Source organism: Phacochoerus africanus, chromosome 8 (genome assembly GCF_016906955.1).
Source record: "Phacochoerus africanus isolate WHEZ1 chromosome 8, ROS_Pafr_v1, whole genome shotgun sequence".
Classification (NCBI taxonomy): domain Eukaryota; kingdom Metazoa; phylum Chordata; class Mammalia; order Artiodactyla; family Suidae; genus Phacochoerus; species Phacochoerus africanus.
The window spans coordinates 83,691,832-83,716,517 of record NC_062551.1 but is presented as its reverse complement, the minus strand read 5'-3'; the positions used below and the strand labels follow the sequence as shown (position 1 = coordinate 83,716,517).

At 47.1% G+C, this 24,686-nt stretch overlaps 1 protein-coding gene and 1 long non-coding RNA gene across 5 annotated transcripts; one reads left to right on the top strand and one right to left on the bottom strand.

Moving 5' to 3' along the window:
- Positions 1–52: 52 nt before the first annotated feature.
- Positions 53–19,020, top strand: LOC125133996 (uncharacterized). Of its 2 annotated transcripts, none has more exons than XR_007136540.1 (3): positions 53–234; positions 601–736; positions 18,593–19,020. It is a non-coding gene; the product is annotated as an uncharacterized LOC125133996 (long non-coding RNA). The 2 variants fall into 2 exon arrangements; XR_007136539.1 differs by lacking the exon at positions 18,593–19,020 and adding an exon at positions 4,626–4,956.
- Positions 14,548–23,836, bottom strand: PIGV (phosphatidylinositol glycan anchor biosynthesis class V). 3 transcript variants are annotated; one of them, XM_047792773.1, is made up of 5 exons: positions 23,757–23,807; positions 22,675–22,769; positions 20,451–20,585; positions 17,378–18,499; positions 14,548–15,560 (listed from the first exon to the last, which is right to left on the bottom strand). In XM_047792773.1, exons 3-5 carry the CDS (start codon positions 20,526–20,528, stop codon positions 15,279–15,281), a joined length of 1,482 nt encoding a protein of 493 aa, XP_047648729.1. In that variant the 5' UTR covers positions 20,529–20,585; positions 22,675–22,769; positions 23,757–23,807; the 3' UTR covers positions 14,548–15,278. The 3 variants fall into 3 exon arrangements, with proteins under 3 accessions (XP_047648729.1, XP_047648728.1, XP_047648727.1); XM_047792772.1 differs by lacking the exon at positions 22,675–22,769 and having other exon boundaries at positions 23,757–23,836; XM_047792771.1 differs by having other exon boundaries at positions 22,675–23,822.
- Between the last annotated feature and the right edge of the window lie 850 nt (positions 23,837–24,686).

The window sequence follows — 24,686 nt, the reverse complement described above, 5'->3', positions numbered from 1 at the left end:
CCCCGCGCGGCCTCCCGCCGCAGCGCCCCCTCCGCCCGGGGCCGGGATGGCGCACGGGCCAGCGGCCCGGTCCTGACCCCAGGGCCCTGGCCAATGCCCTGCCGCCCGATGCCTGCTGCACAAGGATGGCGCAGCAGAGGCGCGTTCGGGACTCTTTCTCTTCTTTTGCGATTAAATCCTTTGTCGGGCGTCCCCTGTGTGCCAGGCACCGTGCCAAGCGCCGAGATTCGAGAGGTGGATTTCGTGATCTACTTCTGGGCATCTGTATTTCCAGGGTCAGGCTTTACCCATCTCTGATGACTTGCTGGACAGGCATTTGGGAGGCAGGCAGGGGGGCAGAAGGGGACACAATCCGCTTTGAAAGCGAGTGGCTTGTTCACTACGGTCTTGAAGTTCAACGTGCCAAAGGAGGAAGTACGGCAGGTCCTCTGTCCTCCCTCGCCCAGCTCTGCGGTCCAGCTTTCCTATCACCTAATGCAGGGTTGATACCACAGGGCCCCAGTGGTTTTTCAAGAATTCCGAGTGTATTAGTTTTCTATTGCTGGGTAACAAATTACCACAAATTTAGTGGTTTAAAACACCAGGTTTTGTATCTCACAGGTTCCAGTTCAGAAGCTACAGCACAGCTTAGCTGAGTCCTTTCCTCAGTCTCAGAAGGCTGCAGTCAAGGTGTCAGCAAGGCTCATGCCCCTCTGGAGACCCAGCTGGAGAAGAGAACACCTGCAAACCCGCTCAGGTTTTGTTGGCAGAAACCTATTTCCTTGTGACTTCTGACTGAGGGCTGGGATTTTTGCTGGCTGTCAGCTAGAGGCCTCTCTGGGGTTCCAGCGGCCACTTGCGGTTCCTTGAGGTCACACAGCTCCTTGCCCTGTGGTTTTCGCCAGTATGGCCAGTTACTTCGCCAAGCCCACGAGGAGAGGCTCTAGCTCCAGTCTGCTAACACCCAATTTTATATAACCTAACTTACCTATGTAACGGGAGTGACAGCCCAGCGTTCTCACCATATTCTACAGGTTAGAAGCAAGTCACAAGCCCCACTTGAGCTTAAGAGGAGAGGATCACACAAATGAGTGAATACCGGGAGGCAGGAATCACTGAGGCTCACCTTAGGGTCTGTCCACCACACTGGGGTTACTGGAAAACCTAAAGAAATGTATAGGTAAAGAGAGAGTTGGAGACTGGAATAGGAGAGAATAAGAGAGGAAGTTGGAATATGGGATGTGGAGGGGTAGAAAGGCAGTAACAGTGACCTCAAGGATCGCTCATTGTTGGGAGTTCCCGTTGTGGCTCAGTGGTTAACGAATCCGACTAGGAACCATGAGGTTGCATGTTCAATCCCTGGCCTTGCTCAGTGGGTTAAGGATCTGGCGTTGTGGTGAGCTGTGATGTAGGTCGCAGATGTGGCTCAGATCCCGTGTTGCTGTGGCTCTGGTGTAGGCCGGCGGCTACAGCTCCAATTAACCCCTAGCCTGGGAACCTCCATATGCTGTGGGAGCTGCCCTAGAAAATGCAAAAAGACAAAAAAAAAAAAGGGAGATCACTACTTGTTATACACGCCAAAGGCCACTCAACCATGCCCTTGGTGCTAAAGGTTCTGGATTTGATGAGCCCAATCTTGGAATGAACCATGTTGTTTGGCTTCTTCCCCTCTTGCTCCTTGGGCATGAAACAAAGTCATGGACATACTGGTTCAAGTACAGATTCCTGTCCCACCTCAACTAGGTTTTCTTCCAATCCTAAACCTTCTCTTGCTCCTTGTCACTTTATAGAAACCAAAACTATCTTGCTTGATTGTCAGCTTCCCTCCTATCTCATGATTTGTCTATTTGTATCTATTCTTTCCTTTCATCTTAAAGATGTAGCCCTCTTTCTGTCCATAGCCAACCCTCCACTCATATCCTATCTCTCTTCCTGTTCACTGAGACTGCAAACACATGCCCAAGTCTCCTCTGTCAATTAAAAAGCAAAGGAGTTCCCATTGTGGCACAGTGGAATGAATCCAACTAGTATCCATGAGGGTGTTGGTTTGATTCCTGGTCTCTCTCAGTGGGTTGGGGATCCGGCATTGCTGTGAGCTGTGGTGTAGTTCACAGACATGGCTCAGATCTGGCATTGCTGAGGCTGTGGCGTAGGTGAGCGGCCACAGCTCTGATTTGACCCTTAGCCTGGGAATATCTATATGCCAAGGGCGTGGCCCTAAAAAGACAAAAAAAGAGAGAGAGACTCCTCAGTGGCTTTCGAAGCCCTGCGCAGTGCAGACTCGGCTCAGATCCTGAGTTGCTGTGGCTGCGGTGTAGGCTGGCACCTATAGCTCTGATTCGACCCCTAGCCTGGGAAATGTCCATATGCCACAGGTGTGGCCCTAAAAAGCCAAAAAAAAAAAAAAAGAAAAAAGAAAAAGAAAAGAAAAGAAAAACTGAACTAAAAACAATAGAAACAGCTTTCTGTGTTTAGGTACCGCCTCACTCTAGCTTCCAGCTTCAAGTTTATCTTTTTCTGTCTCATTAGCTACTCTTTTTATCTTTTTTCTTTTTTGACCATACCTGTGGCACAAGGAAGTTCCCAGGTCAGGGATCAAAAGTGAGCCTCAGCTGCAACCTATGCCTCACCTGCAGCAATGCTGGAACTTTAACCCACTGCACCCCGCCAGGGATCCAACTGGCACTGTGGCAGAAATAACACTGGATCCTTAAGCCACTGTGCCACAGTGGAAACTCATCTCATTAGCTACTCTAAGAGTATCTACTACTACCTTGCCATTTATTCATTTCTTTTTACGATTTGGCCTCTATGTGACTACCCTAAAAATTCTCTCTTAAATCTCACTAGTGACCCGTTTAGTGTGGCATAAACTACTCATTCTCAACAATACAATTTCCAGTCTCTCCTACAGACAGATGACTGAATCCTGGCTAGTGGAATATGAGTGGAAATAACAGACTGTCCCATAAAACTCTCAAGCGCTGGATCCAGAGATCAGCCTCTCCTCCCCATCTGCCGGCCGGCAGGATGGAGGAGCCCCTGAGAACCCAGAAAAGGGTCAAACCAGACATCTCCATCCTAAGGTTCAGGGTCCCACTTCCTTCACAGGAAAGGCTTAGTAAGACTGAATTCACCTGATGAAATTCTACAACTTTCACCATATTTTTGTTCTATTTGTAGCAAATAAGTCTGGTGGCTACAAGAAATAAGAGATTCTTTTATAGCTATTATGGAAGCTCTGGGGCCATGACTCTCTGACCATGACTTGAGCTGAGAGTTTAAAGACCCAAGCTTGTCATTTTCTTTCTGTGAGAACTCTGATGCATTCAGAAGAATCCCTCCCATACAAAGTCCCTGTAGTCATCATCACCGCCACAACAGTCAAGGGCAACAACCACTTGGGCCCCCAAGGCACTTGCTTTAGTTGGCACTTCATCCCAAATAACCATGGGTGATAATTTGATTAATCATGTTGCCACAGCATGCCATGGATTAGCAGCATCACGTTTCTCTCTCTCTCTCTCTTTTTTCTTTTTTTTTTTTTCGGTCTTTTTGCCATTTCTTGGGCCACTCCTACGGCATATGGAGGTTCCCAGGCTAAGGGTCTAATTGGAGCTGTAGCTGCCAGCCTACGCCAGAGCCACAGCAACACGGGATCCGAGCCGCATCTGCGACCTACACCACAGCTCACGGCAACGCCGGATCGTTAACCCACTGAGCAAGGGCAGGGATCAAACCCACAACCTCGTGGTTCCTAGTGGGATTCGTTAACCACTGTGTCACAACGGGAACTCCTTTTTATTTTTTATTTTTTGTCCTTTTCTAGGGCCCTTTTCTAGGACCCATGGCATATGGATGTTCCCAGGCTAGGGGTTTAATCAGAGCTGAAGCCGCCAGCCTTCACCAGAGCCACAGCAACACCAGATCCAAGTCGCATCTGCACCTACACCACAGCTCACGGCAATGGCAACACCGGATCCTTAACCCACTGAGCGAGGCCAAGGATCGAACCCCGCAACCTCATGGTTCCTAGTCAGATACGTTAACCACTGAGCCACAACAGGAACTTGGTTTCCTAATCCCGTCTTTTGAGGTCTATTTCCTGGGGCCCCTCCTAGCACTAATTTCTGTATCAGTGAGGGTCCAAACAATGAGACAGAAACCACACCAGTCATTGGACAGAGGAAATTATTTAATATGAAGAATGGTTAACTATGGAGTTCCTGACGTGGCACAGTGGAAACGAATCCGACTAGGAACCATGACGTTGAGGGTTCAATCCCTGGCCTTGCTCAGTGGGTTAAGGATCTGGCGTTGCTGTGAGCTGTGGTGTAGGTTGCAGATGCTGCTCGGATCTGGCGTTGCTGTGGCTGTGGGTGTAGGCTGGCTTTGGCTCCATATGCCACTGGTGTGGCCCTAAAAAGCAAAAAAAAAAAAAAAAAAAGAACGGTTAACTAGATGTAAAGTTGTTAACTAGAAAACTGAAAGGGTAAGAAGAAAACTGAGCTAGCATGGAGGCAGAAAAAGCAGGAAGACTCTATAACTCCTAGCTAGGGATGGGAGAAAAAAGGGAGGAGTTTGGAATTACTAAAACTTAGAAACTTAGAAGAGGGGGCTTACAGAGCTGAAACTCACACCCCTAGGTCTGGTGCTGACGTTTGGAGTCTCTGAACTTGGAGGAGGGACCAACACACCTGAGAAAGAGATGCTACCCAGATGGTGCCGATTCTCTGACTGGGACACCATGAAGTTGGTTCTGCAATTTGGGGGAACAAACTGCAAAGTGGATTCAGCTACCGCTATGGGAAGGAACTGCAGCTGCCAAGGTGAAGGAGCATTGCTAGGGTGACCTCACAGGAACAGGAAGCAAACAGAAGAAAGGAGTCCATTCTTCCTCTTCTGACCTCACTATCTCCCCCTAGTGGCCCTTATTGGCAGAACCAAATACAGAGCCTGCTGACAGCAGCTATGTGATTTGCAGAGTCCCAGCTCCACTATCTCATACTAGAAAGTAGTAGAGTGGGTTTGGAGCTGAGAGACAATAACTTAATAACTACCACGGTTGCATTTATAAAGTATTAGAAGAAAGAGGTGAATTTAGGTGAGAATTATCTGGTTTTCAAGCAGAGATGAGAAGGAAATAGAGAAAATCCAGAAATGATGGGCCCTCTTCAGGGTCAGAAAAGGTGACTGCTTCTGGATGACAAGTTGTATAAGATTGAAAAAGGTCTTGAACAACACAAGTTGAAAGATGTGATCACCTCTAAGGCAAACTCTAGGTAAGGAGTGTGGCCTTCCCACTTATTATGTCACATGACATCAGTGTAGCCAGCCCTATGTTGAGAACAAGACAAGGGAGTGATGAGGAAATAAATACACAGCTTGAGAATTCTATCTGGGAAAGAATTTGAGTGTGGTTATGTCACATAGATCTGACCAGAAACAAATAGAACAGAAAACTCTTGAGCTAATTTGTGTGTCAACTTGGCTAGGCCACAGTACACAGATATTTGATCAAATATTCTAGATGTTTGTGAAGGTATTTTTCAAATGATGTTAACATTTAAACCAGTAGACTTAGAGTTCCCACTGTGATGCAGCGGGTTGTCTCTGTGAAGGTGCCGATTCGATCACTGACCCAGCCCAGTGGGTTCAAAATTTCATGTTGCTGCAGCTGCAGCATAGGTCACAGCTCCTGGGAATCTCTATATGCCATGGGAGCGGCCCTAGAAAAGGCAAAAAAAGACAAAAACAAACAAACAAAAAAACCCCAGTATTTTACTGACATAAAGGCAGACATATAGATCAATGGAATAGAATAGAGAGCCTAGAAATAAATCCTTGCATATACAGTCAAATGATTTTGACATGGACTCCAAGATCTTTCAAGGGTGAAAAGACAGCCTTTTCAATAAATGGTGCTGGGGAAACTAGATTACATGTGTAAGAAGATAGTTAAGAGGAGTTCCCTTGTGACTCAGCAGTTTAAGGATCCAGCATTGTCACTGCAGTGGCTTGGGTCACTGCTGTGATGTGGGTTTGATCCCTGGCCTAAGAACTTGCACATACCAAAGGTGGGACCAAAAAAAGAATGAAGTTAGCCCTTTACCTTAAACCACATTGTAAAATTAACCCAAAATAGATAAAGACCTAAACATAAGGAGTTCCCGTCATGGCGCAGTGGTTAACGAATCCGACTAGGAACCATGAGGTTACAGGTTCGATCCCTGCCCTTGCTCAGTGGGTTAAGGATCTGGCGTTGCCGTGAGCTGTGGTGTAGGTTGCAGACGCGGCTCGGATCCAGCGTTGTTGTGGCTCTGGTATAGGCTGGTGGCTACAGCTCCGATTAGACCCCTGGCCTGGGAACCTCCATATGCCGCGAGAGCAGCCCAAGAAAATGGCAAAAAGACAAAAAAAAAAAAAGACCTAAACGTAAGAGCTAAAACTATAAAACTCTTAGAAGAAAACATAAGGCAAAATCTTCATGATACTAGATTTGGTAATGATTTCTTTCAGATGACCCCAAAAGAATAGGCAACAAGAAAAACTAGATAAATTGGACTTAATCAAATTAAAAACTTCTGTGCATCAAAGAGTACTATCAACATAGTGAAAAGGCAACACATGGAATAGGAGAAAATATTTGTAAATCATATATCTGATTAATATTCAAAATATGTAAAGAATTCCAACAAGTCAACAATAAGCCATCCAATTTAAAAATGGGCAAAGGGGGAGTTCCCGTCGTGGCGCAGTGGTTAACGAATCCGACTAGGAACCATGAGGTTACGGGTTCGGTCCCTGCCCTTGCTCAGTGGGTTAACGATCCGGTGTTGCTGTGAGCTGTGGTGTAGGTCGCAGACTCGGCTCGGATCCTGCGTTGCTGTGGCTCTGGCGTAGGCTGGCAGCTACAGCTCCGTTTGGACCCCTAGCCTGGGAACCTCCATATGCCGCGAGAGCGGCCCAAGAAATAGCAAAAAAAAGACAAAAAAAAAGGGCAAAGGGGAGTTCCTGTTGTGGTGCAGTAGAAACAATCCAACTAAGAACCATGAGGTTTCAGGTTCTATCCCTGGCCTTGCTCAGTAGGTTAAGGATTTGGCGTTGCCATAAGCTGTGGTGTAGGTTCCAGACGTGGCTCGGATCTGGCATTGCTGTGGCTGTGTTTTGAGGCCGGTGGCTGTAGTTCCGATTGGACCCCTGGCCTGGGAACCTCTGCCAGTAGACTGCCTTTGAACTCGAATTGTAACATCAACACTTCCATATGCCAGGGGTGCAGCCCTAGAAAGACGAAAGACAAAAAAAATTAAAAATAAATAAATAAATAAATAAAAATGGGCAAAGGCAGCTGCAGTGTTGATTGTAGCTGCAGCTCAGATTTGATCCCTGGCCTGGAAACTTCCATATGCCACTTGGTGCTGCTGAAAAAGAAAAAAAAAATGAACAAAGATCTGACTAGATATTTCTCCAAAGGTATACAAATGGCCAATAAGCAAATGAAAAGATGTTCAACATCACTAATCATTAGTGAGGAGTTCCTAATGGATGCTGATTGGAGGCATCTCTGCAGCATCAAGATACAAGTTTAATCCACAGCCTAGGTCTGATCCCTTGCCGGGGAATTCCAAATGTCACAGGGCGGAAACACACACACACACACACACACACACACACACACAAAGACCCTCATCATTAGGGAAATGCAAATCAAAACCACAGTGAGATACCATTTCACAACCACTAGGATGGTTAGTAGTAAGAATAAGTAAATAAATAGGGGAGAGAGAGAACAGAATAAGGAAAATAAGCGTTAGGATGTGGAGAAATTTGGACCCTTGTGCATCGCTAGTAGGAGTAAAAAATGGTGCAACTGCTGTGGAAAACAGTATAGCAGTTCCTAAAAAAATTTAAACAGAATTAACATATGATCCAGCAATATATACTTCTGGGTATATACTAAAAAGAACCAAAGACAAGGACTTAATTGATATTTATCTACCAATGCTCATAGCAAAATTATTCATAATAGCTAGAAGGTGTAAGCTATCCAAGTATATCCATCAACAGATGAATGGATAAACCAAATGCGTTAATACAAACAATGAAATATTACTCAGCCTTAAAAAGAAAGGAAATTTTGACGCATGGTACAATAAGGATGAATCTTGAAGTAGTGATTATTGCACAACAATGTGCATATACATAATACCACTGAACTTTATACCTAAAAACAGTTAAAATGATAAATTTTATGTTAAGTATTATCTTACCTCTCCCACTCCCACCCCCTCACATACACAGGCCTTTGCCTGCCCAAGACTTTTTTTTTTGTCTTTTTAGGGCCGCACCCATGGCATATGGAGGTTCCCCGGCTAGGGTGCGAAGTGGAGCTACAGCTGCCAGCTTATGCCACAGCCACAGTGACACAGGATCCAAGTTAAGTCTGAGACCTACACCACAGCTCACATCAGATCCTTAACCCACTGAATGAGGCCAGGGATCAAACCCGAATCCTCATGAATACTAGTTATGTTCGTTCGTTACTGCTGAACCATGACAAGAACTCCCCTGGCTAAGACTTAGAATAACTTTTAGGCCCGCACACTCACATCAGCAGGCAGTGGGCTGTGAAAGCCTAACTCGGGAGGTCGTACTTCTCAAAGCCCATCTATGATGTGGCCATGGAGGATAAACAAGCCAAAGGGCTCAGCCAGGAGCTGTGAAGACAGTGCAGAACAATGGACAAAGGAGTCTCTCTTAGAGCAAATCAGGGCTCATCAAGGAACTTTCCCAGCCAGGGAAGAAGGCTTTGACAAGTCTGAACATTAGGGATTCAGAACTGTTTGGAACAGTGACTGTTACATATCTTCCATTCTTCCTTTTTCCAAGCAAGAGTTTATATCGAGGTTACCCTCTTCTTTTTTGGTGTCCTCACCCACAGCATATGGAAGTTCCTGGACCAGGGATTGAATCCGAGCCTCAGCTTCGACCTATGTCACAGCTGCAGCAGCAATGCTGGATCCTGTAACTCAGTGCACCAGGGTTGAACCTGTACCTCCACAGCATCCCAGGCCACTGCAGTCAGATTCTTAACCCACTGCACTGCAGCAGGAACTCTGAGGTTACCCTGTTCTTGCTCTATCATTATATATTTTGTTTGTGGGGTATGGATGACTTGGTTCTTTATTTTTTTAGTATATTTTATTTATTTATTTATTTTACTTTTTTTTTTTTAAATTTTTTTTAGGGCCGCACCCACGGCCTATGGAAGTTCCCAGCCTAGGGGTTGAATTGGAGCTGTAGCTGCTGGCCTACACCACAGCCACAGCAACACCAGGTCTGAGCCGCATCTATGACCTACACCACAGCTCACAGCCACGCCGGATCTTTAACCCACTGAGTGAGGCCAGGGATTGAAACTGTATCCTCACGGATACTAGTCAGATTCGTTTCCGCTGAGCCACAACAGGAACTGCCATTTAAAAAAAATTTTTTTTGGCTTTTTAGGGCCGAACCTGCAGCACATGAAAGTTCCCAGGCCAGGGGTCAAATAGGAGCTGCAGCTGCCAGCCTACACCATAAGCACAGCCATGTGGGTTCCAAGACTCGTCTGCGACCTACACCACAGCTCAAGGCAATACTAGATCCTCAACCCACTGAGAAAGGCCAGGAATCAAAGCCGAATCCTCACAGACACTAGTCAGATTCGTCCTCACTACGCCACAACAGGAACTCCCGACTTGGTTCTTTAGTTCATAATCACCTTAAGGAACCATATATGAAACGGATTGAGATTTGGAGCTGAATATAGTGACTAGATGGGATTTGAGGTTTTCTTCCTTGAGAAGAGGTGTGTTCTCTCTGCGAGAAGGACAGAAACAGATATTTGACTCAGAAAGACAGACTGAGGCAGACTGTGACACACAAATAGCTGTGTTCTCTTCTTCCTAAACCTGAAGCCAGACTTCACTTCCCCCTAGGGTTGCCAATTTAGCAAATAAAAATACAGGTTGCTCAATTAAACTTGAATTTCAGATAAACAATGAAGAATTTCTTAGTATAAGGATATCCCATGCAACATTTGGAACATAATTATACTGGGAAAAGTATTTGTCATTTACCTGAAATTCAAGTTTAACTAAGCATCCTGTATTTTATTTGGCAACTGTACTTCCCAACCTCCCTCGGAGATAGATGTGGCCATATGACTGAATTCTAGCCAGCAGCACGAAAGTAAAAATGATGTACAACCCTTCCAGATCTGCCTCCTTCAAGCCTCTCTGCTAACAGAGGACTCTGAGCATCTAGAGGAGGGCAGAGTCACAAAATGGAAGAAGCCAGGCTCCCAAATGATCTGGTGGAACAGGTATCCCTCCCCAAACCTGAACTAGACTATGATGTAAGCAAGAAAGAAACCTTTACTATTAAGCCACTGAATGTTGGCAGTTGTTATAGCAGTTAACCTACTCTGAATAAGATCCCTAGGAGTTCCCGTCATGGTGCAGTGGTTAACGAATCCGACTAGGAACCATGAGGTTGGGGGTTCGATCCCTGCCCTTGCTCAGTGGGTTAACGATGCGGCGTTGCCGTGAGCTGTGGTGTAGGTCGCAGACGCGGCTCGGATCCCGAGTTGCTGTGGCTCTGGTGTAGGCTGGCAGCTACAGCTGCGATTAGACCCCTGGCCTTCGAACCTCCATATGCCGTGGGAGCAGCCCAAGAAATGGCAAAAAGACAAAAAAAAAAAGAGATCCCTAATCCTGAAATTCAATAGCTTCTCTCATCCTTTAACCTTGATAGCAAATGACCTTGGAATTCCTGTTGTGGCACAGTGGAAACGAATCTGACTAGTAACCATGAGGTGGTGGGTTCAATCCCTGGCCTCACTCAGTGGGGTAAGGCTCTGGCGTTGCCATGAGCTATGGTGTAGGTCATAGACGCGGCTCGGATCCTGCGTTGCTGTAGCTGTGGTGTAGGCTGGCACCTCCAATTCGACCCCTAGCCTGGGAACCTCCATATGCTGCGGATGTGGCCCTAAAAAGACAGGGGAAGAAAAAAAAAAAAAAAAAGAGGAAGAAGAAGAAAATTCCCACCCAAACTGAGCTCTCTCTGCCCCCTATACTCATCCTCTGCCCTTAACTTTCAAATCCCACTTGTCCTTCTACGTCCAGCTCAAAGGGCATACCCCATAAAGTCATTTTAAGTATTCCAAGCTGGAAGGGATCTCTATCTTGTATGAATTTACAGAATACTTACTCTGTACCACTCTTACCTTTTCCCAAGCATACAAGTAAAACTTTAATTCATCCTCATCATAAAAAGTTCAAGTAGGAGTTCCCATCCTGGCGCAGTGGTTAACGAATCTGACTAGGAACCATGAGGTTGCGGGTTCAATCCCTGCCCTTGCTCAGTGGGTTAAGGATCTGGCATTGCCGTGAGCTGTGGTGTAGGTTGCAGATGCGGCTCGGATCCCACGTTGCTGTGGCTCTGGCATAGGCCGGTGGCTATAGCTCCGATTCGACCCCTAGCCTGGGAAACTCCATATGCCGAGGGAGCGGCCCAAGAAATAGCAAAAAGACAAAAAAAAAAAAAAAACCCCCAAAAAAACAAAAAAAACAAAAAGTTCAAGCAGAAAGATGTAGAGCAAGAAGTTTGTCTCTTCATTCGCCAGAATTTATCACTTTTTTTTTCCTGTTATTAATGTTCCTGTGTTTCACATAGAAACTCTGACAGCTATTTGAGGACAGGTGGCATGGAGAGACATTTTTATTCACCTAAAATAGTCATTAATAAACAATTGGTGAAATAATCTATTTTCACATCCCATGAGCCTGCACACACTACATTTTTAGATGAAGGTGAGAGGGTCTGTTCAAGAGAATAAGTGATTTTTTTTTCCCCCCAGGGGGACTGGTAAAGACCTGTCAAACACTCCCTCTCCTCCCACCTTCATTAAAGGACAACAAAAAAAATCTACCTCTAGGTACATGAAGCGTCTGGTTTCTGTTTTAGCTGGGTCTCAAAAGGAAATGACTTTTCTCTGAAATTGTAGACGCCCAACCCAGCTGCAGCATTGTTAGAACTCAGGGTAAACAGGAAGCTTCCTGCCTCAGGCCCTTCATGTCCCTCTCCCAGACTATTAAAGACTGTTAATAGGATAGTAAAAGGACAGCTGCTGGCTATAAAACAGCCCATTCCTTAGATCCTTAGAGACCAGCAGCTAGATCCCGCCAAGGTCAGAGAGAAAATTGCGTCCATCTCCAGGTCACACTAGGTGTGCCCACTTAGCTGGGGTCGTCAGTTATCTCCTCTGTGATCAGCTGTAACCAGAATGGTTTTTGCAGAATGCCAGAGCCATTTAGTTCCTTGGTATTAAGAAGAGATTCCCTTTTATACCATTTCTGAAATCACTTATCTCTGGTGCTGATGAGATATAGTAGGAAGGTAAAATTCCGACTGCCAGCACAGTGAAATCACCCCCTACCGTGTGGAGTTTGAGTCACCTCTTCCAGTAGGGGAACAATCAGTACTGATTATCCCCCAAAAAGAGGCAAAGAGGAGAATCCATGAGTGCAAACAATCTAGTGCTGCTACCTCTACAATAAAGAGCTGAATCAGGCAGAACCTAAACTCTTCCTGCACCCAGGATGGAAGTCCCCGGATTTGCAGCTGTTGGTGAGGAGGGAGGAAATAGCTTCTGCCAACTGGAGGGACACTAGGGCAGAGGTGATCGTCTTTTGCCAAGAAGGGCACTCGGGTGTCTTGGCAGAAGGCAGAGGGCTGCCCTGATCTGTGTGTACATTTTCAGAAGCATTTGACTCTGGACCAAATTGTCTCAGCTGTGCTGAAGCTGGGGCAATGGATGGGAAATGCCTATTGGCCAGGCTGACTGGGAGCTCCAACAGAGGGTGCTGGGGCTCAGCCAGGAGCTTCCCTTCAGCTGGCAAGTTTAGCTTTCTGTCATGGTCAGAGGGAGCGTGTCAAAATTCCAATTCTCAGGGCTCTCCAGAAGCTGCTTATGATTACCTTTCTATTTTGAAGTTTCTGCTTGTTGGAATTTTTGGCTCAAATGGAGAATGAGTGGTGATAATGCAGAGCCTCTTATCTAGCTCAAAGAACGAGAAAAAATACCTCAGCAAGGGTCAAGGTTTTACTATTATTATAGAGACAGGCCCATAACCAAACAGGGGTGAGGAAGATACTATTTCATTCAACCTTGGACTTAGCCATAATTTATCAATTCACGCTGTTGTACAGGCTCCTCTGACCCTTGTCTACCAATCAAGCAAGCACAGGCATTTGGGTTGGGCTGGAAAACTGGTCACCACACTGATCATTTAGTTGCCCCAGGGAGGTTTACTTACACAGGACAAGGAGTCTTATTTGCCCAAGTGTCACTGCTCTCCCTCATTCAAAGGAAAGATGACTTAAGTTAATCCTCAGAGCTGCACCCAAGAAGGGGGAGTTTCTTCTAAATGCTGGAAATAGGAGAACTGGATATTTTCTCCAGTAGGATAGTATCATTTCCCTTAGTTTCAGAAGAGGTAACTCAGGCTCTGAAAACCCTCCCAAGGTCATACAGCTAGTAAGTGGGGGCGTTTACTGGGAGGACCAGAATCCAGGTCTCCTTCCTTCTTGTGCAATGTTCTTACCATGACTTTTTCTTCCCAAGTAACTTGTACTATTAATTTTTTGGTATCAATTAACCTTTCATGTCCAAATATAGTGTGGATGCAGAGCACGTGGTAGTACCTCAGCCCTTAATTTGTATTATTATCCTTAACCCACTGAGCGAGGCCAGGGATTAAACCTGCATTCTCATGGATACTAGTCAGATTTGTTTCAGCTGAGCCACGATGGGAACTCCCTTTCTTTTTTAGGGCTGTACCCTCGGCATATGGAAATTCGCAGGCTAGGGGTCAAATCGGAGCTGCAGCTGCCGGCCTACACCACAGCCACAGCAGTACCAGATCAAGCTGCATATGTGACGTGTTACACAGCAGCTTGAGCCAATGCCAGTTCATTAACCCACTGAGGGAGGCGTGGGATCGAACCTGCAACCTCATGGATACTAGTCAGATTCTTAACCAGCTGAGCCACAACAGGAACTCCTATATTATTTTTTAAAAGGCTGAAGCTCCCTGGTAGCCTAGCAGTTAAGGATCTGGTGTTGCCACTGCTGTGGCTCAGGTCACTGCTGTGGTGCAGGTTGGACTCCTGGGTCAGGAACTTCTGCATGTGCGTGCATGGCCAAAAAAATAACAGTAATAAAATAAAATCGAGTTCCTGTTGTGGCTCAGCGGGTTTCGAAGATGTGCGTTCATGAAGATGTGGGTTTGATCCCTAGCCTTGCTCAGTGGGTTAAGGATCCGGCGTTGCCATGAGCTGTGGTGTAGGTTGCAGATGTGGCTCAGATCTGGCATTGCTGTGGCTGTGTGTAGGCCAGCAGCTGCAGCTCCAATTCGACCCCTGGCCTGGGAGCTTCCATATGCCCCAGGTGTGGCCCTAAAAAGTAAAAAAATAATACTAAATAAATAAATAAAAGAAAATAAAAAGGTAATTCATTGCAGATATAACTGAAAGTTGTTTAATTTGCATATCTTTGTAAGATTTCTCATATAAATAAGTGAACAAATCATGGCAAAAATCATCAGAAACAATGTCCCAAGAAGTTCCCATTGTGGCTCAGTGGGTTAAGGACCCAACACTGTCTCCATGCCACAGCATAAGTCATAGATGTGGCTCTGATCTGGTGTTGCCATGGCTGTGGTGTAGGCCTCAGCTGCAGCTCCAATTTGACCCCTAGCCTGGGAACTTCCATAGGCGGAAGATGTGCCTGAGAAAAGAAAAAAAGAAACAATGTCCCATTTAGAAAAGATGGTCCCATTTTACTTAGTAGTGCCCCTCCACTGCCCTCCACCAACACATGTGAACTATTCCCAACTTAGCAGTTAGAGCCTTTGATGAAATTTACATTTAAATTGATATGTGGGTGGTGGTAAGTTTAAGACAATCTCTGCCATGGTTGATAGACAAGATAGATCTAGGTGTACTTTAGACTTGCAGTAAGATTTCTTCATTTACAGAGAAAACAGTTTCTACTCTAAAATCTGCCATGGCCAGGCCCAGAAGAGGCTCTCTAGAGGCTCACACTTCTCCCGTTCCCAACCAACCTTCAAAGAGAGAGAGAGGGTCTAATGGATAGAGTTAAGATTCCAGGGCAGCACAGGCAGCCCCAGAGTGTATGTGTACTTTCAGATCCTGGTTAAGTCTGCTTCAAGCCTGTCCCCTCAGTCTCCAGGTCATGTCCAAGGCAGGAAGTTGCAATGTAGGAGTAGTCCCAGGATCCAGTAAGTCAGGAAGTAGCCTAGAATGCATCGTGTGACCAGAGAACAAGCTTTCCAGTTGTACAAGAGTCCCACGATAGAGTTTCTGGGGACCTTTTGTCCTGGTGGAAAGTTTTCTGCAAGAGGCTTCCAAGGCACAGTCTTTAGGGATCTCAGCAGTGGTTCTCGATCGTGAAGCAAGTGAGCTGAAAACCAGTATACAATGGGAGTCGAGGAGCACAAAAACCTGGTGAGAACCTGGAAATTATAAGAGGGAGGGAAACCCACATGTTTACTAGAGTGTCACTGCCTCAAACTGGTGAGCTTGGGGCTTCCCTGCAGCTGAGTGATATAGCTCCATGACTACTACTGTATTTCACTGGAAAAGAAATTCAGTAGAGGAGTTCCCATTGTGGCTCAGCAGTAATGAACATGACTAGTACCCATGAGGAGGTGGATTTGATCCCTGGCCCTGCTCAGTGGGTTAAGGACCCAGCATTGCCGTGAGCTGTGGTGTAGGTTGCAGATGTAGCTCTGATTTGACCCCTAGCCTGGGAACCTCCATATGCCTCGGATATGGCCCTATTAAAATTTTTTTTCAGTAGACCTTAGGATCTGCCTTATAAAGCTGTGCATGACACCAACCAGATGACTGCAGTGCTACAAATAAGCATAGCTACAGACTAATTACCATGATAATAGTCCAACCAATACTAAAAACTCAGTGGGTGGGCTCTCTAAACCTTAGGCTCAGACATGGGACTTTGGGAATCTGAGGTGGGTCCCTCATCCCACAGGAACAGCAAAGCAGAGGGACAGGGGCAGGGGATCCTGTGGTGCAATACTGTCCCTCCTGGGGGCGTTCGGAGCCAAGGCTCCAAATGGCCTCCCTCATCTAACCTGGAAACTCTAAGCTTTGCTGGTACTCACTCTAGTAGCTAATCCAGCTACAAACTCAGAATGCTACTTTGTATTTCTCCTGTGTCTCTTATTCACATAGTTCAGAGAACTTTACAAACAGCCAATGTGTGCCTCCAAGAGGCAGAAACTGCCAAGGAGTGGTCAGCATGGAGACAAAAAGGCTTCCTTGGGGTTCTGTTGAAAGTGGGGCCATAACCAGGAATAGCAAAAAAAAATCAAATCTGTGATCAAACCTTTCCCATCCCTCTCTAGTCTGATCACCAATCAAACACTGCACAAGATATTGCCTCTGAAAATGGAGCAGCTGCCAGAGCTCAGAGTACCTCAGAAAGTCAACATTCCAGCAGACATTCAGGGCAAGGTCCCAGAGACACCCTCTGTGCTTATTCCTGTAATTTCCTGTAACTCAATCAAATCAGGTCCTTTCACAACTCTCATGGCTTTGCACATGCCCTTCCACTTGTCCAGAATGTTCTTCCTCTGCTTCTTAAATGGAATTCCTTCTTACTCAGAACCCAAACTAAATATGATGTCCTTCTCACTTCCTTCAGCCAGTTAGCTACTTTTTCCTCTGGGTTTCCATGATACTACACCTCAAAACAGCAACTCCTCTTCCATCCCATTGCACCATAACTCTACCTGTTAAACGTCTGTCTCTCCATTTGGACCATGAGACCCAGTAGGGCAGCAATCTTTTCTTTTCTTTCTTTCTTTTTTTTTTTTTGTCTTTTGAGGGCCGCACCCACGGCATATGGAGGTTCCCAGGCTAGGGGTCGAATTGGAGCTGTAGCCACCGGCCTGCACCACAGCCACAGCAATGCAGGATCCGAGCCGCGTCTACGACCTACACCACAGCTCATGGCAACACTGGATCCTTAACCCACTGAGTGAGGTCAGGGATCAAACCTGCAACCTCATGGTTTCTAGTCGGATTTGTTAACCACTGAGCCACGACGAGAACTCCAGCAATCTTATTCATGTTCAATCCTCAGTGGTCTAAACCAGAGTCTGGCATTAAAAACACCCTCAAACAGTTGTTGAATGATTAAGTTAGGTAGAGGGCACTCAAATGGGAGAAGTTAGTTGTCTTCCCTGTCCCTGACTAGGGGTTTCACAAGTATTCACACCTTTTCCCAGCCAGGAGCTCACCTCACCTGGACATGCATGCACAGACTGCCAAACAGCAGCAGCACTGCAGCGTGGACCAGGTATACAAACACCTGAGGACTGAGGAATCCAGGGTCAGGCTTCTCTAGGCTCTTATTGTTCTTGTTCCTTTGCATCCCAAGCGTAAGGCAGAGCCACGGGTGGGTGGTCACGTAGGTCCAAGTTGCCCAGGCAACCAGTACAGCCATTGGTGCAGCCAGGAGAAAATTTGGCACCTGCTTGAGTTCATAGTATCTCAAAAAGCCAACATTCCAGTAGATGTCCTGGACGTAACTGTATACTAGGGGAAGTTTCCAGGAGCACCAAGGTGGCTCATTTCCCTCAGCGATTCGGTAGCCCTTGTCCAAAGCTAACTGCAGCAAGGGCTTAGGGATGGGGTGGGCTGAGCCTTGAACACAGAACTGGGTATAGGCATAGTACTGGAAGAGGCCAAAGGGAAGGCCAAGTGAGAGGACTGACAAAAACACCGAGCCCATCAGCTTCAAGAGCTGCCTCAGAGGATTCCGCATCGTGAGAGAAGAGAAAAAGCCTCGGCACTGAGAATGCACGAGGAAGCCGACGTTGACCAGCCCATTGGCGCGTACACCAGTGGCAAGGGCAAAGAGAAGTCCACTAGTCCAGCTTCGGCCCCTTTCCAGCTGCGCCATGGCACTGAATGTCAGGAGGGCAAACAAAGCTTCTGAGTAACCAGTTGTCAGGAAGACATTGGCGGGACTGAGGCAGAAGAGCAGTGCTCCGTAAAAGGCCTGGCGGGGACAGTGCAGAACCAGACAGCCCAGGTCATGAAGTGCGAGTGCAGCCAGCACAGAGAACAAGGAATTGAGCAATGCTACTGAGATTAGTAGGCAACTCCGTAGGCTCAGTAACCCCCACAGGGGTCTCAGCAACTCAGTCCCCACCAACAGGACCAGGGGGAAACCAGGGAAGAAGGCAAAGTTGTGCTCATACAGGTAGCCATGCTCAGCAATGAACAGGAAGTGTTCAGCATCCCAGTGAGAGAGACCACCCAGGAGACCTTCTACAAATTGGTCCACAGAGCTGGAGGGGCCAAAGCGAGGAGGCGAGAAAGCTTCTGCATGGTGGTCTGGGATGATGGCATTGAAGAAAGCCTGTGGGACAAAGAAGAACCAGTATTTTTGTTTAATTGTGTAAACTAAAATTACCATCTTAATTTTTTTATTTCTTTTTTTTTTGCTTTTTAGGGCTGCACTCGCAGCACATGGGGAAATAGCAAGAAGAGAGCAAGTGAGCAAGTGAGCTATATGTGTATGTATGGTGGACCATGGAATCAAAGTTGGGTAAGAAGAGGTGCGGAAGCCATGAGGTGGGTGAGGGACAGTGAAACTGTGGTAGAACCAATGGATCATAAGTCCTGAGGGAATGGAAGAACCATTAGAACTGGGGTAGTGGAGGGAGTGAGCTGGAAAGATAGGAGACTGTGGTCAGATATATCAGCTTTTTTAATATTGAAAGCACCAGGAAATAAATAGCAGTGCTGGAAAGAGCAACAGTGAATCAGAAGCTAAAACCTTCAAGGAATGAAGAGGAATGAGCTGTCACTAACAGAGATGTCAGCAACAATGAAGGGGAACTGGGGATATAACCTGGTGGCATGAGCGTTAGAGCTGGAAGGGGAGGGAGAGAGGGATAATGAAATAGCATTATTATTATTAAATGTCTTTTTGCCCCATTAGATTGTCAGCTACTTAAGGGAAAAGAGATTGTGGCCTTTTATACTCCCACCTAACATAGTTCTATGAACAGAGAAGGAACTTAATAAAATTTGGCGGTTGAGTGAACAGTATAGAGGATCGCTTCCAAATCACCATCTGAATTAGAACCCAGCTGTCCTGGAACGCTATCCCAGATGCTGAGTCACAGTACTGCTCCTTTAGTTCTGCCAATCACTCAGCTGATGCTGGTTGAAAGCCATTATCAAGTCAGTCTTCCCAGACTGGCATCGGGAGTATAACTTCATTTTTTAAGGCTTTTCTCTTTGTGGCCAGTTTCTTTATCAGGCCACTTCAAACAGTGAAAACAAGTGGGACAGGGGTGACAGACAACAGGCCTAGTCTCCAAGTTGAAGACACTTTTAACTAAGCCTGGGACCCAGCAGAGACTGTTATGCCTCATGCAGTGGGGGAGGAGAGAAGAAAGTTTTCCGCAAAGAAACCAGCTAGGAGCCTCAGAGAGAATGTGCTTGTGATGAAAGGCACACATAATATGCTAATAAAACATTCCTAGGGTGTTGACATACATTCAACAATAACAGATACTGAGGATCTACCAAGCACTGGGCCCTGTGCTAGGCTCCATATATAATTCATAATATGTGAAGATTGATTAAAATATGTATCAAGCGCAGCCTTGAAAGGGAAAGGGCATTACAGAAGGGGAAATGCATTCTGGGGGGCGTGTGGAGGTCAGACAGTGAGGGGACACAGCTGGGGGAAGAGATAGAGACAGTGCTGACTAAACAAATATATACAGATGGTCTCAGGGCAGTGCCACCTCTCCCCCACTCAACTGACTGAGACACAGTGCTCAGTCTCCTGGTCAGGGGACCCAGGGCAGGGTTTGAGCTGTCATATCCTAGAGACATCTCTGGTCACAGAACATCATGGTCTGATGGAAAGACCTCTGGTCTGGAGTAAGGAAACATGGGGTCTGACTCTGGCCCTTCTCTAAACTTGCCTTGTGACTTTAAGAAGGCAGTTTAAGGAGTTTCTTTGTGGTGTAGTAGGTTAAGGACTTGATGTTGTCACTGCTGTGGTTTGGGTTTGATCCCTGGCCCAGGAACTTCAACAGGCCGTGGGCGTGGCCAAAGAAAAAAGAAAGCATTTAATCTTTCTGGGCCTCAGCTACTGTGTGTGTAAAATAAGGATGAACAGACCATTTCTAAGAGTCTTGACAACTTTTCAGCTAGAAGGTCTAGTCTCTTTTGTTCTAACCACATAGAGGGGCACATCTACAGAAGTGGGAAGAAGATGAGGCCTATTCTTAGCATCTAGCCCAGTCATATGGCAATAGCACGTTCAGGACAAAAGATCAGAGACTGACCTGCAACACCAGAGTCAGGACACGGCAGCCGACGGCAAACCCCAGCACCTCTTTCAGGGATGGGTCCAGGGGCCACATCCTCTCACCACCAGGAATTCAGAGGGGCTGCTTCCAGGACTGAGCTCCTTCAGGCTTCTAAACTCCAAAATGCAAGGAAGAAATGTCACACACGGGCAGAAAGTAAATTCTTGACAGCATTCTTCATGGAAACCCCTCCTTCGGCATTATTATGGCAGACTTAACCACCCAACTGCCCAGATGAGGGGGAGGAGTCTTGAAGGCAGAAGGGATCACACTGAATTCCTGTAGGGAAGTTACACGATAGGCATGAAGCTGGAAAGTTAAGCTCACAGAAAACCTTTAAAGCCTGTTCAGTGCCCCTATGCAGGAACTAAAGACCTGGATTCAAGATCTGGCTTTGTCACTCACTAGTTCTCATTTAGTCCTTCTGAGCCTCAGTTCTCTGTGTATAAAATGGGATCAGACTATTTTGCCTGTCTCACAAAATTGTCATGATGGCGAAATAGACTAAAGTTGTGAAAAAGTACTACTGAATCTATATTGTGGTTGCTATTATTTGGGGTGTGCCCTTTTCTTCTTGCCCAGAATAATAAACTAGGTCCCAAACCAGAGTCCCCAAAGTGGGGCATGGAACTGAACTGGAAGACCATAATGACTACACACTCTAGTTAAGCTCTCTGATGTGTGTTCAGCTGGTCTGTTAAATTAAGTGGAGAAGGAAAAGAAAACCACCACTCAGCAGGACTTCAGCCAGCTCTCATTGCTAAAACAAACTTAGAGGGACGACAAAGTTGACTACTACGGATGGAGAAAACTGTTATTTCCCATCTCTTTGTTGGAATGGCAGCAATGCATAAACAATCACAAAGCCATTCTGAGGAAAAGAATGCACTTGAAGGCTTTTTTTTTTTTTTTAACAATTCCTTGAGCTCAAAGAGTTAGTAATGGTTCCTACAGAACCAGTTGCAAATAGAACAGAGGGCAAGAGCATCAGAGGCAGCTCATCAACTTGGGGTGAAGAATGAACCCTAAAGAAAAAAATACTTCAACTAAGAAATTAGGAGTTCCCGCTGTGGCACAGTGGGTTAAGAACCCGACTGTAGCCACTGGGGTTGCTGTGGCAGCTAGTTCAATCCCCTGCACTGCCCAGTGGGTTAAAGAATCTGGGAGTTCCTGTTGTGGTGCAGCAGAAATGAATCCAACTAGGAATCATGAGGTTGCAGGTTTGATCCCTGGCCTCACGCAGTGGGTTAAGGATCCAGCATTGTCTGTGGTGTAGGTCACAGACGTGGCTCAGATCTGGCGTTGCTATGACTGTGGTGTAGGCCAGCAGCTGTAGCTCTGATTGGACCCCTAGCCTGGGAACCTCCATATGCCATAGGCGCGGGCCTAAAAAAGCCAAAAAAAAAAAAAAAGAACATGGCCCAGGAACTTCCATATGCCACATATGTGGCCTGGAAAACTTTTCTTTCCAACTGGTTAATACCTATCAAACTTTTAGGTATCACTTGTTTCTGGAATTCTTCTCTGACCCTCACTAGACTATGTGATATGCTCTCGTTACACTCTGCCTGGTCATCTTTATTGCTGTTGCTTATTTACATTGTTTTATGAGGGCAGGGGCTTTTGTCCATTTTGCTCCCAACTATACCCTCAGGGCCTAGCATTACAAACAGGCATTCTGAGCCTGTGTTCTGATTGAGTGGAACTGGCAAGAACTAGATACAGCTTCACCAGTTCATTGGCTCCGGATATAAAAATCACTGCTCCGAGTATTCCTCCCACCATATCTCACGCTGAGAGCAAAACGACAGAAGTCACAAAAGCCACAGGAAAATACAGTATCTCCAGAAAAACCTGCCATGAGCAACAGTTCTCCTTCCTCAGCACAAGGGGGCGCCTGTTGCTTACTCCATCACCAGGAGGCCAGGAGGAAGGGAGGGGCCCCCAACGCCACACGGGTTTGCTCATCAAAATTCAGTTCAAAAGCAAGCTTCTGAAATCCCCAGAGAGCAGCGGTAGTTTGTGAATCTACCCAACAGTTCCAATATCTGACTCGCTGAATCGAAAGGATTCGCGGAAACAGGCACAGCCAGTCTCACACGTCCGCTAGTTGCCTATCCTAGCGTTTATTCACTTTTTCCCTTCTTTCACTTCCCACCCACATGCAGAGGAGTTGGGAACAGAAGAGCACGTAACCCACCTCTGCCTCTTCACCAGGCTTCCATTCTTCCTTTCCTCTCTCTAGAGTCAAGCTCTAGACCCAGCGACAACAGAAGACGTGTAGCCTACCCTTAACTTACAGGTAAACCGAGTGAAAATAAAACCAGTGTGCTCCCTCTCTGCTCATTGAGGGCCTCACTTCCCAACAACCCCTCTAACGAAATCACAGATTCTGAACTGGCAGGGCACTTAGAGAGCAACCAGTTTTACCCTATTTTCCTGTGAGATAAATATACCCAGGGTAATAATATCTCCAGAGTTTTTCCACCAGAGATCTCATTACACCCCATGAGGCCTGTGTAATTACAATCGCCATTTTATGGATGTGGAAACTGAGGCTCGCTGGGGTCAGGGGGCACAGCCAAAGCAATACTTAAAGAGAACGTCTTTTCTTTTCCTTTTTTTTCTGAAACCTCATAGTCTACCAGCCCTCACTCCTGCCAAAAGGGTTGCAGTCTTCCAGAAACTGGATTACAAGCCGGGTCTCCAAGCCCAGTACTTGTCTGACAGCGCAAGCTCTTGCTGTTTGTACTCAAGGCAGGGAGGGCCCAATCTGGGCCGATAGGAAAACCTGTGGAATTGGAGCCCTAGTTTCTCTGGGTAAGATTAACATCCTCTATGGGGTAGGGAGGTCGCTCTGACCCAGGGTCCTCAGGACCAGAGGTTTTGCTAGCTGCCGCGAGGCAGAGGCCATCTTTTCCAAGCCCAGCCGGGTCCGAAGCCCGTTCTAGCGTTCTCCTTTTCGGACATAGTCCCAACCAGGGATTGGGTATCTCCTCTCCACAAAGGGGACACGGCTCAGCGGTTAACTCCCGAGGGAACCGGTGGGGCCCGGTCCGGCCTAGAGCCGGAAGGCAGGGGCGGGCTGCAGGCTGTAAAGGAAGAGGCGGCACTGGGAGGCCGCTATGGCGGAGGGGCGGGGCTCCTCGCTTCTCGCGGCCTCCGCCTCATTTCCCTCGGCCTCCGCTTGACAACTTCCCTCCCCCTGGAACTTCTAGGCTCCCAAGCTGGCGCCGGGTCCCCAGCACCCGCTGCTCTCAACCTCCCAGGCGGGGCCCGAACCTTAGCTCGTCCATCCGGGGCCCCGAGCGGTCGCGCCTGCGCACTGGCTCCGCCGATGGCGGCCCCGCCCCGCTCCTGCCGGGATTCTGAGCTGCCCCGCCCCCCTCCGCGGCGGCCATGTTGACTCCGGGCGAGTGGGGCGGGGACGGCGGAGCCCGCGGTTCCGCGCCAACCCCACCCCCACCCCACCCCCGCATTGGCACCTTCCTGCCTTGGTGACACCTGAGGAATTCCAGCTCCTCAAGCCCCTTCCCCCGCCTTCATTTAGCCCGTCGGGGCTGCTGGCTTAGAGTCGATGCTCTTGGCCCAGTTCCGCCCTGCAAACACCAACTGAGTTCCCCTGTGGGCCGAGGCTCTCGGAGTTGGGGGCTGCCCTGCGGCCTCTTCGCAGAAGCCCGAGCCGCACTTTCCCTGCTGTTCGGCAACAACAGGTCAGCACAGGGCCTGGAGCAATAGCTGTTCTTCTCTGAATAGAAAAAGAAGCCTTTTGGGGTTTCTGTGGCCAGCAGCGGCACCGTGCGTCCTGGTTGTGAAGAAAGTGGGGGTTCCCCCTGGCTTTCCCCTCCTCCAGCTACTAAAGACCTTCTGTCCTGCTTCGGTCCTCAGTCCCAGCTCAGGTGGCTAATGAGGATGGTGAAGGAAACTTTAGAGGACACCCCCCCCCCCGCCCCAGGACTCCTTCAAGCAGTTTCTCTCGTAGGAAGCGGGGCCAAAAAAGAAAAAAAAAAAAAAAAAGAAGAAGAAGCTAACTCAACAAAACTGTCTGTTAGGGAGGAGCGGCCAGTTGGTGCCCCTGTAACGGAAACTGTTAGAACAACTTTGCACCCTCCTTAAAGGAAATAGATAATAAATCCTTCTCCGTTGGTGGATTTCTCATTTCTCAGGATTCCAAAGCCCTCTGTGGTTTCAGTTATCTGCCCTCCAAACGAA